This window comes from Centroberyx affinis, unplaced genomic scaffold (genome assembly GCF_046629955.1).
Source record: "Centroberyx affinis isolate AG114_WGS23_722 - 3 ecotype Tasmania unplaced genomic scaffold, CSIRO-AGI_Caff_v1 ptg000112l_1, whole genome shotgun sequence".
NCBI lineage: Eukaryota > Metazoa > Chordata > Actinopteri > Beryciformes > Berycidae > Centroberyx > Centroberyx affinis.
This window is the reverse complement of record NW_027278814.1, coordinates 752,522-766,408: the sequence shown is the minus strand read 5'-3', so window position 1 is coordinate 766,408 and position 13,887 is coordinate 752,522. Positions and strand designations below refer to the sequence as shown.

At 43.9% G+C, this 13,887-nt stretch overlaps 1 protein-coding gene across 1 annotated transcript in view; it reads right to left on the bottom strand.

The window, feature by feature from the left end:
• Positions 1 to 889: 889 nt before the first annotated feature.
• The window catches only part of LOC139650462 (neurocan core protein-like), a 37,961-nt gene continuing 24,963 nt past the window's right edge, over positions 890 to 13,887 (bottom strand). The window contains exons 12-20 of the mRNA XM_071527144.1: positions 12,473 to 13,708; positions 9,362 to 9,478; positions 5,607 to 5,720; positions 4,565 to 4,616; positions 4,210 to 4,316; positions 3,850 to 3,932; positions 3,504 to 3,648; positions 1,622 to 1,804; positions 890 to 1,024 (exon numbers count right to left, since the gene is read on the bottom strand). Of these exons, the coding sequence (XP_071383245.1) occupies positions 909 to 1,024; positions 1,622 to 1,804; positions 3,504 to 3,648; positions 3,850 to 3,932; positions 4,210 to 4,316; positions 4,565 to 4,616; positions 5,607 to 5,720; positions 9,362 to 9,478; positions 12,473 to 13,708 (2,153 nt within the window). The 3' untranslated portion in view covers positions 890 to 908. The remainder of the gene's footprint in view (positions 1,025 to 1,621; positions 1,805 to 3,503; positions 3,649 to 3,849; positions 3,933 to 4,209; positions 4,317 to 4,564; positions 4,617 to 5,606; positions 5,721 to 9,361; positions 9,479 to 12,472; positions 13,709 to 13,887) is intronic.

Here is a 13,887-nt window from a genome sequence, read left to right as displayed (position 1 = left end):
GTTCATTAGCTGAGAAGTGCTCAAGGTGATGGGGAACTATTTGATTGGACAAGGTCCAGCTATTAATCAAGGATCAGCCAATAACAAACATCACAATATTTACAGTACAGAGATTAGAGGCAATCAAAGGATTAATTTTTGTTACTGATTGATTGTAGGAATGGTACACCGGTATAGAAAAAAGATGTTACATTGGCTGTCTGAATTATAAGTAAAAAAGAAAGCATATTCACTAGCAAATGGTTCATAATAAATAGTAACATTACACGAAAACATAGCAAATATTAGAAAAAAGCATGTAGATAGAATAAAACAGACCAGCTATTCAGGTGTTCTATGGAAAAAGTAACAGTTACAGTACACATACAAAAAAAGCTCAGGGTTATCGGGGACTGAAAGCTATCTTGCATCAATTACATCTGTGCTTTGTAAACAGAATACTAGGATGAGCATCGTTTTCCATGTAGAACAAGCAAACTTTAAAAAGAAAAGTGACTCACGTTTCTCTAATTTTCTCTCTTACATGCACACGCTCGCACACGCGATCACACTGGTGTCAGTCTCTCAGACCAGAGAGAGGGTTATTCATAGACAGGCTGAGGGTTTACTGAGATGTTAGAGAGAGGCCGTGTTAATAAGACAGAAACCGTTAGTGTTCACATGGACCTGGGGTGAAGGAGGTGGGAGTAAAAAACACAACAGCAGCCCCAAAACACCAGAACTCAATGAAGGGGGTTATGGAGATAAGTGTTAGAACGGGAATACCATATTCAGCAGGAGGAATAAACCTAAACTGAGAATGATAAAAAGCAGGAAAAGAAGATGGGAATGGTTCTGATGTGAACTATTGTCTTTTCTTTATGGGCCGTGGTTAGCACCCAGGCATTGCGGACGTTGTATTATTTGGTTCAGTAGTGGCTGTGTGTGTCCTCTCTGGCCCTGTGACCCTCTCCTCCGTGTCTCCTGTGGTTCCGGCGTTCACGGTGCTGATGGTGGTGGCGTCGGTACCGGTGGGATCGCCGGGCTAAGGAAAAAAACCCCAAAACAAATGTGTTTATCTGGCTTTATGGTGTATATGTGTGTATGTACACATATAGCTGAATTGTAGACTGAAAATTCATCTTTTTAAAAAGTACCTCATATCACTTTTTCCCAGTTGAATGATATCCCCTTTCTACTTGCTCTAAAAAGAAAAATCCCTTTTATCTCTCCCTTTAGCTCTTATTATATTTCTTTCCTTGCTCTTTTCCCTTATTCTCTTATTTTATGGCCTTATTTTTGGTTGATTGTAATTTTAGTGATGATAAGAAATGAATCCTATTTTACTGTTGCACTCATTGTGAGTTGCTCTGCATATAAGCATCAGCTAATTGCATAAAATATAAAAGTGTATGTTTTATCTAAGCATTATTTAACCAGGCAAGTCAATTAAGAACACATTTTTATTTACAATGACAACCAGAGGCAAAATGTCTCTTGATGAGGAATTGGGAGATGGGGAGGAAAAAAAAGAAGAATAAAATATTAACAAGAATAACATTTGCTATACAACATGAGCACATAGTACAACTTAAGTATGCACTGAACACAGCTGTATGTGACTCAGCTGTCAGCCACTCACACTTTGTGCAGATGATCTTGGGGCGCTCCCAGCTCCCGTCGGCCCGGCAGCGTGCGGTGGGGATGTGGCGCTGGTAGAAGCCTTCGGAGCATTGGTAACGCACCACCGCATGGATATCATAGTGTGACCTCCGCCGACCTATCAAGTGGGCGTTCTCCACCGCAGGCGGGGTCCCGCACAGCACTGCCAAATGAATAAAATTAATGATGATACATTCTGTGTTAGGATCATTTAGAGAAAAGAATGAGACGTAGGACAGTGAGCTGAAGTTGGATTTTTTTTTAAATCAATCATTTAATCAATATCTATTTCACATCAGAAGATGAATATGGAGCAAAAAGACAGACTGTAAGCTTTTGTAACTTCATAACCCGGCCCCTTCTTACTCTATCCCAACTCACCTATCACCTGTTTGAATTATGCACAAGATGTTGTCTGTCTGTATGTATCTTACATATTTCTATGTAGTTTTACTGTTTTTAAATGCTATGCTGGTTTTATAATCCCTGTGGACAAATATTTTTTATTGAATTGGAGCAATCACAATAATCATAAATGGTTTTGTGACCAAATACTAACTAATACTAAAAACTAACAACCTCACTTCAATTCACTGACTTAATCTGTCCCACCTGTAATTGGCATAGAGTCTGGATACCCAGGATAAAATATCAAGGAGGGCAGTCTGTATTTTCACCCCTGATCCATCTATTGACTACAAATTAGATAAATGTACAGGAAAGGAGCACAGCTTTAGCCCACTGTCCCCACTGTGCTTTTGCTTTTGACCGAACTGTCACAAAACTTCAAATGCTGTTGCTAGAGCTCAGTGTTGCAGGTGTTTGCTGCCTCTAGATGGCAGCCTTACTGCTGAGTCTGAGCGGTGAGCAGCGCTGTAGCGAGGCCAGAGGGAGGTGACGGGGCTCTGCAGCAGACAGGGAGCACAGCCAAACCACAGAGCCATGAGACCATGACCAGACAAACGACAAGCCCACAGTGCTGAATGCTTTATTTCTCTCTCCAGCTCTCTCTCTCTCTCTCTCTCTCTCTCTCTCTCTCTCTCTGCTGTGTTTTCAGCCTGTCCCTTTCTCTACATTGCTTTGCATCCTACTGGGTCTCATTGCATTAACATTCAGGTTGGCTGGGTAGGATTATAGAGGGAGGGTGTGGGCGGGGGTGAGTGTCAGAAATACCTGGCAAAATGTCTTCTGGGAATTTCAGATCATATTTGTGAACAAGGCAGTAATTGACAATAACTGCAGCTACAGTATTGCAGCCTGGACTAGTGTAAGTGATCCCTTGGGAGAGAGGCAATAAGTAGATAGAGATTGATATTGCTCTCAAAATCAGTAAAGGTTTGAGATAGAGCCACAATATTCACTTAATTTGTCTTTTCTTATCGGTTTTTATCGTCTGCTGTTATGACCTTTTATAGAGGAAAAATAGCAAGCCATGTCATACAGTTATTGAAGTCTGACAGACTATTGACTGACTTTGTGGGGAATATCAGTGGATTAGAAAGAGAGCAAATGTTTTCTTGATAAAGACTAAAAAGACTGGTGGCTAACGTTAGGTGTCCAGCTGGTCAGTGAGTCAGTACAAGCAACAAAACTGTATGAAAAAAGCAAAACTTTTGTCTACTCACATGAAAATATCTGTCAATTAATAAGCTTTGATACACTGAGATCAAGTCAAGCATGTAACCTTGTCACTTTGACAGAATGAACTGCCATTTGTTAAGATTTGACTGGACTTGAATGTGTCTTACGCAGCAATTGGCGTTTGTAGGCACTGGAGTAGAAACCCTGAGTAGTATTACCTTTTTACCTTTTAGCTACTGAATGATGCCATTGTGTGGTAAAAGTCAGTCCAGTAGTATTACCTGTGCCTTTCTTGCAGATGTAGGGCAGGTTGTAGTTGCAGGGCACGTCGTTCCACTTGCCGTCCTCATGGGCAATGGTCACCACACAGTCCTCCCCGCCTGCAAAGAAGTTATCCGGCTGGCTCTCCCTCCAGTTCTCATACACCTGCACCGCAAAAAGACAAAAGACTTCAGCTGTACCCGCTTTCTTTTCAGATTAATGTCTCTGTCATTTTTTTGAGAATATACAAGGGATTTTGCACATAAATTAAGATGAAAATTGATGGAAAAATACTGAATACTGATTCATAATGAACAAAAAAAGGTTCAATATATGCAGCTGATGCTTGAAGACACTGATCCTAACCAGATCGTTGCTGTCTGTCCACTGGAAGTCTTCCTCCACTGTACGGTCATTCAGACCAATCCAGGCGTTGTCGTGACCCAGACCTGGAAAAAAACACTTTCTCATTAGACTTAATTACTAAGCTACTATGGTGAAAACTCTGACATACACCTACACATCATCTACACATACACACACACATCTTTGTCTTTCATACTCTGTCCCTTTGCCTGTTCTTATTCTCTACCTTTTTCTATATCATCTCATTTGTGGCTTATTTCTTCTTCTCCCTTCCTCTTCCATGCTCTCCCTGCCTCGCATCATAGAAATACCAACAATGACAGCAGCATGGTTTAAAAATACACACACACACACACACACCATTGATGAACTCCTGCTCGATAGCGGAGGTGACACTACTGAGGTGGGCACTGTGCTCTCTGCAGTCTTTCTCTGCATCCTCCCAGGTGTGTCGGTGGGTGAAGTACCTGTGAAATAAACCAGAAAAATATCTATAGGAGAATACAGTAAAAGCAAAAAACAGCGGTATGAAAATATGTATGGCATAATACGCTGCAAGACGAGTTTAAATGGTACAGAGCGCTGCTGTAAGTATGTCAAGGATAACCCAAGGGTATGGAAGAGGGTAATCCAGATAGACGGGGCACCTGTGGTTACAGGTGCATCTTTTGTACCTCTTTTTATTTATTTTTATGGCTTTTTCCTCCTTTCCTACCTGTAGCAGTGACCATGGAACTTCCTCCAGCCATGCTCACAACCTTCAATGTCTGTGAAGACGGATGGAAGGGAGAAAAGGGAAATGAGAGAAGGCAGGGGCAAAGATTATTACTGAAGGGCAATTAGAAGACATGTGAGAACATGTAAAATAAAACAGGTTGTACGAGAACAGAGGAGAGAGGAAGAAGAAGAGTACAGTATATGGCTTTGGCATTCTGAGAGGCTAAATACATAAACTGTAATTATGCAGGCTCTTTTTCAATTCACAGCACATGTGGCCCTCTCTCTGCACTATTAGTATTCATTAATAACACCAAGAGCTGTGGATTCATTTGTAACTGCAAAGGTTAGATATTCATTAATCCTCATTAGTATTAGCGCAAGGCACATACACACACAGGGAGGATGGATCAGGAGCTGGAGGTGGCTGAAGCCAGTGAGGTGAGGAGAGTCTGTAGGTGTGTGTGTGTGTGTGTGTGTGTGTGTGTGCGTATGAATATGTGCGCGTGCTTGTACTCATGTGTGAATATTTGCAGAAAAGGGTGAAGAAAAAAGAAACTGTATGTATACAGAGGCATGCATGAGCGAGAATGTGTACGCATGTTTCCATTTTCAGTGTGTGCATGTGCCTTGTGTGTGTGTGTGTGTGTGTGTGTGTGTGTGTGTGTGTGTGTGCACGCAGGAGTCTCAGTCTGCATCTGTCACCCTGCAGCCCTGTGACACATACAGATACACTGCCTGATAGTGAGAGAGAGATGGAGCTTTGTGATATTGGGTTGTGACATATAGCGGTAACAGATGCTGCACACTGATCAGGATTATTTCCACCAGCACAGTTAGCAACAGGCCTCTTACTGCTGGGATCAGATGGCAAGGAACTGACTATTTCACCATACAGGCTGCATAAACATCTACTGAATGTATTCATGCTACACAATCCATGAGCATTCATTAGGAACAAAGAATGCATGAGAATTCCACTCACACAGCCAGAAATAATCAGTTCTTGATTAATTTCTATGCAATATTCTCCCTCTCACCTTTCTCACACGTGTCTCCTCCATAGCTGGGCAGGCAAAGGCAGAGGAACGAGTCGATCTTGTCGATGCAAGTTCCTCCGTTTTCACACGGGTCAGACTGGCAGTCGTCAACATCTGTGAGGAACAGAGAAGCAAGCTCATTAGGGTTATGATTAAAAGGATTGCTCGAAAAGGAAAAGCGTGTTAGAGGCTTGCGCTGCCAATCAAGCACTAACACAACATTAGTTGGTCATTAGCCCTGGTTTAAACAGCGAAATGTGTCCATGTTGGCCATGCAAAACATGCTCATCCTGTCTCCTCTCAAGAAGTACAGTACAATAACTCAAATTGGGTGTGAGGAGAATAGGGACACTCTAATCTCTTTTGCTTTTCTGTTTTTGTCCTCATTCTCTCACGAAGCAAGACACTCTAAAAGCCTTTCAGGGATTATTACGTCCTTCATTATGCGTCTGCAGAGTTTAAGGTTGACTTGACATATGTCCTTTAATCTCTTCTTTTTGTCTTTCTTTGTCATACTTTCTCTATTTACAAGAGGTTGCAGTGAATGCTAAGCTCTGCTCCTCAATGACAAAAAATGACAGATATTTTGTGAGTAATAAGAAAGTCTCTGTACAAAATGTGAGCTTGCATGAGAGAGGAATAATAACAGCCTGCAAACTGTGTTGCTTTTCCTTTTAAGCGTGAAAGTATGGAAACAAATTGGGTGGACTAGTCAGCAGGGAGACCGGCCCTAAATCAGAGGATCTGGGTTCAAGCCCCCATGAAGGACAGCATCCGCCCCGCTGAAGTGTCCTTGAGCAAGACATTGAACAGCTCCAGTACAGCTGTTCTGTTCTCTGACCTTTCTGTGAAAGTAGGCAAGCGATAGGAAAATTTCCCAACAGGGATCGATAAAGTATCCCATTATCATTATATTATAAATGGAGGCCATGTAATCTTCTTTCACCGTTGTGTTTTTTTTGGAAAAGAATAACTGATATAGCCTCGGACCACAGAAATCTATTAAAACTCACAGCGAGAGGACAAGGATGAAAGCTACTTAAGAGCTCAAAGTTACTTCAAAGAATGTCCTCGGTTGGTAAGGGTTACTTAGTTCCAAGAAAAAAGCTCAACCCCGAAAAAGGTCAGTGACTGTGAAGAGCTAAAAAAGTGTCAGACAGACCAAACTAGCGTGACCTTTAGCCCGTTATCCAAGTCAGTGTGACAACTTTAGACCACAAGGCTCAGTTCTGCATGTATGACCAATGTGGCACATCTTCCAAGTGAGACTGGGGGGCTTTCAGATTTGGGAAAGGGAAACTGACTGTTGTCACTAGACACAACAACGCTTCACTGCCAATGCTGAGAGAATCTGTAGGTGTTTAGGTGATAGATAATGCTCCATAAAATCCCACATTAGTCCATTTAGCCAATAGGTGCAGAGGTTGGACGTCCTGCAGGCTGATAGGCACAGTGATAATTTCTGACAATGTAGTCATTGAGGCTTTTCTTAGACTCTTTTTTATGAAAATAGATAATAATAGTCATCATCTAGTAATTGCAAACAGACAGAATAACTTGAATATGATGCTGGAGACAGAAAAAAATAATATTATCTAGGTCAACATTACTATAATTTGTGTAGAATAGAGTTTAGATTGGATTTTCAAAATTAAAGTAAGCAATTACGGACACGCAGGACAATATCATCAGTCTGCAGCTAATGAACTCATATGGACATGCCAGAAATTCAAAATGTCGCAGTGTACAAATAAGAAATATCTTTTTAAGGATTCTCAGGTAATCGTGACCAGCATGACCTTGAATGACCCCTGCTCCCTGACCCCATGATGCTCCAGCTCACTGTTCACCACACACCGTTTCCTCTCTTTCCCCATTAAAAACACTCCGGCTCTTTGTTGTTCGGTATAAGATGTCTGATCCTCTCATCCTTCTCATCCATTATGCAGAGGGGAAGCTGCTCCTGAGAGAGATAATACTGCAAATTCTGCAAATCCATACAAAGCTTCCCAGCCTACCCGAGCATCAGCTGCTGTCTGTCAGTTTGTCTCTGTCTGTCTGTCCATCCATCCATCCGTCTATCTGTGACACTGACGGAGGTAAGATAGAAAACTTGGCAACCTGGAATGTACGCACACTGATGGAGGCTAGAAAAGTCTGACCTTCTAACAGAGAACTGGACCTGCAAATTTAGAGAGTGCAGAATAAAAAGTGACGGCAGGGCATGGCCACTCTATTGAATGAATGCCGGGCTCCTCATGCACAGTGGGATTCCGCTGAGAGAGTGACACAGAGGTGAAACTACACATTTTATAGAAGTCTTCAGACACAGAGGTTGAGGTACTGAAGCAAGTGTAGAGAACGAATGGGACTACAAACACAGACAATTTACTCATAACGTGTTCACGCCCTGAATGCTCCACGTGGAATGGCTGCCTAATGAGCTGAGCACATGTTCAGGACCCCAAATTAGGACCCCTAGCTGTCCTGGCAACTGCCTAGTGGAAAACAATAGGGGGAGTGAGAGAGAGAGATAAATAGTTACAGATAGAGAAATGAATGATTTAGAGAATGTTGAGTAGAGCTGAACAATTAATTGGAAAAACAAAATCGAAATCCCAGTATGAACTTCTGCAATTTCCTAATCGCAGAGGTTGCAATTAATTGCTTAACAGAGAGCTGGGACATCCAAACTGGATTTGGACGTGTTTTAGAACTGTGGTTAATCTTTGGTCCATGAATCAAGTAAAATATTAAGGTCTAAAAAAATTATGACAAGAAAAACTTAACTTTAAACTATAAACTCTTAAACCTTAGATTTATTGTAAAAATCTTTCAGCCCTAATGCTGAGTACAGATGCTTTCAGTCCCTCTCTGTCCTGCACCTCCTTCCTGTACCTACCAAACCTCTCAGAGTGACATCACTGAGACCAATGATCAGCTCCTCTCAGCTAATGTTAGTTTGTTTGTTTGTCTCTCAGCAGGATATCTCAAAAACCTATGAACAGATTTCCATGAATTGGTGTACAGATAGACATTGAGCCAAGGAACAGCTGATTAGATTTTGGTGGTGATCCGGCTCTGGGATTTTTGCCATTTTGACGATTGTCTTTTTCTTTTTCTTTTTTACCCATAACTATGCAATTAACAGAGATAGAGATTGATTCCAAGTCAAGAAATCGGTTTAACTTAAAAGTGATTGGAATGATGTCTTTGGGTGTAACAGCAAGTTGGAGAGTTGGAGAGTTGGAGAGTTGGAGAGTTGGAGAGTTGTTGAGCGTTGGCGGAGTATTGTGCTTTCTGAGTGCCTTCCAGTTCATGTAGCCTTGAGCATTAACAGATCCATTTGTTCACGAGATCTGCACCCTTACTACTTGACACTACAGTTTGCATGTAAAAAAACAAACAAAAAAAAGCCAGGGCAGTGAGAGCTAACGCTTGGAAAAGAATAACAGTTTGACCTTGATGGACCACACCCCTAACCCTACTCTAACTGCCAGAACCTGACCTCTGACCTCTGCCTCCATACAACCTCTGTGGGTCCTGTCCTACTGTGATGGAGAGCTTGACCTCTGACCTGCCAATAGCCCACTGAGAAAGCCTTGCGTCAATACGTACACACACAGACACAGAGCTGACTATATTATGTTAATGTGTGCGTGCATATGTGTCTGTATGTGTGTGTGTGTATGTGTGTAGGGGAAACGACATATGTGAGTGAGTGTGTAAGTGTGTGTGTGTTAAGCAGTACTCACCAATCTCACAGTTCTCCCCAGTGAATCCTTGTGGGCAGTAGCAGCTGTAGCCCTTTCCCTGAGGAAGGCACTTTCCTCCATGCAGACACGGGTTAGTCACGCAGGGCTCCACTTCAACTAGTAGAGAAAGGGGGGGGGGGGGGCATTGGGGATTCAACATGAAGGGTGTGGGTTAATTAGGGTTACCATATAGGACAGTATTTGAGTTTTCTTTTATTTAATTTGATTCATTTTGGGGTGAAAAAAAGCAAAAAGCGGATATGTTAAAATATCCGTATACATGTATATCTGAACCTAGAGGCTAACTCATGAAAGCATTGGAAACACTTATTTCCATGGTGATCCTCTAGCGTTGGATGGCTTAAATGCAACGTACTTTACCGCTGCTAGACTGCTAGAGCATTGGATAAATGTATAACACATTTGTGACTCCTCCTGGCCTCGGGGAGAAAAGATTTGCAATTTCAGTGGATGTATTAACACCAAAAAATATCCCACTGTAATTTTCCATCATCGCGAGCGCTGCCAAAACCAATGGTTACAACACACAGATATCCATTTCACACTCTGTCTCTTTTCAAAGGGATCAGAAGCCAGGGAGCCCCAACCTCACCATCCACTCACAGCCACAGTTGTCATGGTTACCATATGGAAAGCAAGCCTTGGCTCACTCCACAGAATGTAGTGGGCAGCGAGAGAACTTCAGACGTTAGCTATCCTCAACAGAAATGAGCAGACCTCCCGCTGAGCGCCTGGGCCCGCTTTTCACCCACTAAATGCGTGCGTGTGTGTGGTCTCCTACCACAATTATAAATTTCCATATCAATGGACGGACTACCACGTGTTTCTCCCCTGAGCTGCTCATTATGGCAACTTAAGGTCTTTGAAAACCACCACTCGTTCATTCTGGCCACAAAGCCAGGCTGTGGGAGTCTTTGTTCTGCCAGCTTTCTCTGACACTGAGGACTGCTTAGGAGGGGGTGGTGTGTAAGGTTGCGTGTGTGTGTGTGTGTGTGTATGTGTGTGTGTTTACACAGTACGCTGAGCGAAAATCAATACCTTGGCTATGATTAGCCCTGAGGCTGATCCTATCCAACAACCAACCAGCTGCAGACGTCTCAAGCTCCCATCCTCTAAATTACCATCATGCTTGCTGCTTTACAACATAAAAAAACAAAAAAACAAAAACAAGACTGAAGGTTTCCTATTGCAAGGTCTCCAGGTTTTCTCACTGACCTCAGCTCTACAGATTTATGATGAGTTTTGAGAGCTAATTCCCTGCTCATGGTTTGAATTCTGCTGAAGTCAGGTGCTTAAGCCGGTGATGCGTTTCATTAAACGTGCATCAGCTCGGCCCGACGTGCACTAGCATGTTCTGTTTCAGTCAAAGTCATGGCATGCCTTGACAAATATCAACTATTATGACAAGTAGAAGAACTATAAACCTGTGTATGTGTGCGAGCCTGCGTGTGTGCGTCCATGTGTGTGCGAAAGATAAACCTGGTGCGATTGGTCGTTCATTAAAGCGAGTGGTGCAGAAAAATCAATAGGCTGTAGAAGGAGCTGACAGACCGTCCCTTGCTCTTCACAGCATCTGACACCACCGGTACAAACAACAACAACAAGCTGGAAACAGCAAAATCCAACAAATAAGTTTAGAGAGATAATACTTCACTACAGCAGTGTACCTGCAAGTATTAATTCACATGTCGCAAGACACTGTGGAAATACGGTTATGGTTTGGAAATAGGATTTTCAGATAAGGTACAGTATTCCAGCATTTTAAACCTTGCAGTCGATGTTGGCATTTCTACGAAGAGTGGGGAAGCACCGAAGAGCAAGAGAGAAGAGGAAGGAAGAAACAAAGAAACTGACATAGAAATGAAATGTTATAGAAAGACATGGTGTTCTAGATGCGTGTAAAAAGACCAGGCAAAGAAAGAACTTAGATGGCAGTGTGTGTGTGTGCATCCGTGTATCCGTGTGCATGTGTGTCTTTGTGAGTGTTTGCATTATGTGTGTGTGTGCATGTGTGAGAATGATGTATAGAAGGCGTAATGCTGCCGAGGGTCCTTGAGGGCTTTGAAGCCAACATAGGGCTGCTCTTCCCCACTCTCTCATTGATTGAACACTGACTGATGAAGTGCTCTGTGATCCAGTCAGGAGAGCAAATACTGACCACCACTATGCAACCCTGCCAGAGGAGACTGGGAGAAAGTGAAAGTGAGTGTGTGTGTGTGTGTGAGAGAGAGAGAGAGAGATTCAAGCTGAGAGTCATTATTCATATCTGGTCTCCTGTGAACTCCTCTATTCACTTCCTCTGTTTGTGTAGCGAGGATATCGCCGCTGTCAGTGTGTTTGTGTGTTTGTTGTACTGGTTTGCAAAACACAAGACCTTCTGCCTACATGACTCCAGGGTCTCTCAGTCAATCAATCAACCCGTATATACACCAGCATCCCAGATGCGTGCCCTTGGCTCCATGTCGATACAGTTTACAGTTGTTCTCCATCCAAGGCTGTGCACAGACTCCTCACTCCCTCTCTGTGAAGAAAACAGCTCACCCATCCCTGCCGAAGACATGAGCTGTTTGCAAAGGGAGCAAAATAAATCACCATAGAAATGTGTGATAGCATGATGCCCACGGGGCTTCCGACTGCCGGGTGATAGGATGTTTCCCGTACGCACTCTCATTATCAAGTGAAAAAGAAGCAGTAAACCAGGTGGCCAGCTAGAGGCTTCACTGACATATGATGTGCTGTGAACCTAATCAACAGATTGCGCATGGAGGCATGAATGCGGTCCCTTGTCCTCGTGGGAATACGGGCAGGCTATATCTCAACAAAAGGTATGTAGTATGATTTTTCTGAATAAATAAGCCAGTGGCGAGGTCAGGAGAGGAGAGATTGTATGATGGTGTTAAAGGAAAACAATGCTCAGTCTTGCTCTTAAGGGTGCCAGCAGGAAAGTGTGTTTTATTAGGCTTTCTTGTGGAATAATACCAAAATCTATGAGGGAAAACAAAGCCTACCAACAGGCTGAAGGACTGAAAGAGCAATAAACATGGAACAGACAGAAGTATAAGGATCCAAAAACAAGATAAAAAGACTAACCTCCTGGGCCCAGAGTTATGGTACTGAGGTTGAATCCTCCTCTGCTGCCCTCCTCCTCCATGTTGCCAGGTAACGGAGCCCCTGATCCCAGAGAATGAGACCAAGCAGGCTCCTCCTCCTCTGGGGGCCCGGAGGGTGATGGAGGATAATCCAGAGACCCCTTTGCCTGCTGCTCGGCTCCCCGAACAACTGCTCTCTCCACTGGGACCCAGTGAAGAGAAGGGAGCTGGTCCCTGGAGCCGTCCTGGTTGTCTGATCGTGGAGGTGGAGCCGGGTACCCTGATCCCAAGGTCTGGGTATGAGATGGGGATAGGGATGGGGATTGGGATTCGGATGGGAATGAGGAGGGAGGAGATGAAGGGGATGGAGATGGAGAAGTGGACAGGGACGGTGATGGGGACTGAGATTGGGATGGGGACGAGGATTGGGACAGGGATGGGGAGTCAAACAGGGATTGGGAGGGAGACGGGGAAAAGGACGGAGATGGAGAAGAAGATGATGATTGGGACAGGGACACAGAGGGAGATGGTGTTGGGGAAGACGAAGGTGATGGAGTTTCAGATGAAGATAGGGGTTGGTATGGGGATGGGGATGCGGACAGGGATAAGTCTATGCTGTCTGACCCAGGACCGGTAGTACTAGTAGGACTGGTGGTGGTAGTGGTGGACTGCCCTCTCCTATGACCCCTCTCTCTATTTCTCTCTCTGGATCTTTCTCTGGGTTTGCTTGGTTCAACAGGTCGACGAGTGAACTGTATTTCCCCTTTTGCTTCCACGCCGGCGAGCTCTCCACTCCCCTCCTCCTCTCCTTTTCCTTTCTCTTCTCCTTTCCCCTTCTCTTCCCCTCTCGCCCTCTCTTCTCCTCCTCTGCCCCTCTCCTCTCCTCTCCCCCTGTCCTCTCCTCTCTTCTTGCCCCTTCCTCTACCTCCTCTACCACTGGCTCTAGAGGTCACCGTCTCCTCCCTCTTGTCACTCGGCTGGGTTGTGGTCCCCACTTGCGAGGGTACGACACGGACCCAGGTTCCCCCTCTGGATGAGGTGGTTTCTGGTGCAGGGCTGGAGGTTGTGGAGGTCTGGATCTCTGAATTCACCCAGCTGTCATTGCTTTCTGTAGTCAGGGAGCGGTTAGTGAAGGCTGGGGAAGTGGATGACTGACCAGCGGGTGATTCTTCACTGGCTGGCGTAGAGTTTTCCCTCGAGAGACCAGTGAACCATGAACCTCCCCAAGCAAACAAACCTGCAGAGAGCACGGAATAAACAAAGGGAAGGAACGAAGGAATGCAGTTAATGAAGACAGAGAGAATAGTGCAAGAGACAAAGCCAAGAGTGACAAACAAAGCGAGAGATCATCTTATGAATTCTCTCTGCGTTGCCAAGACAGACAAAACAAACACTTCTAAGCTCTTTGTCTAAGCT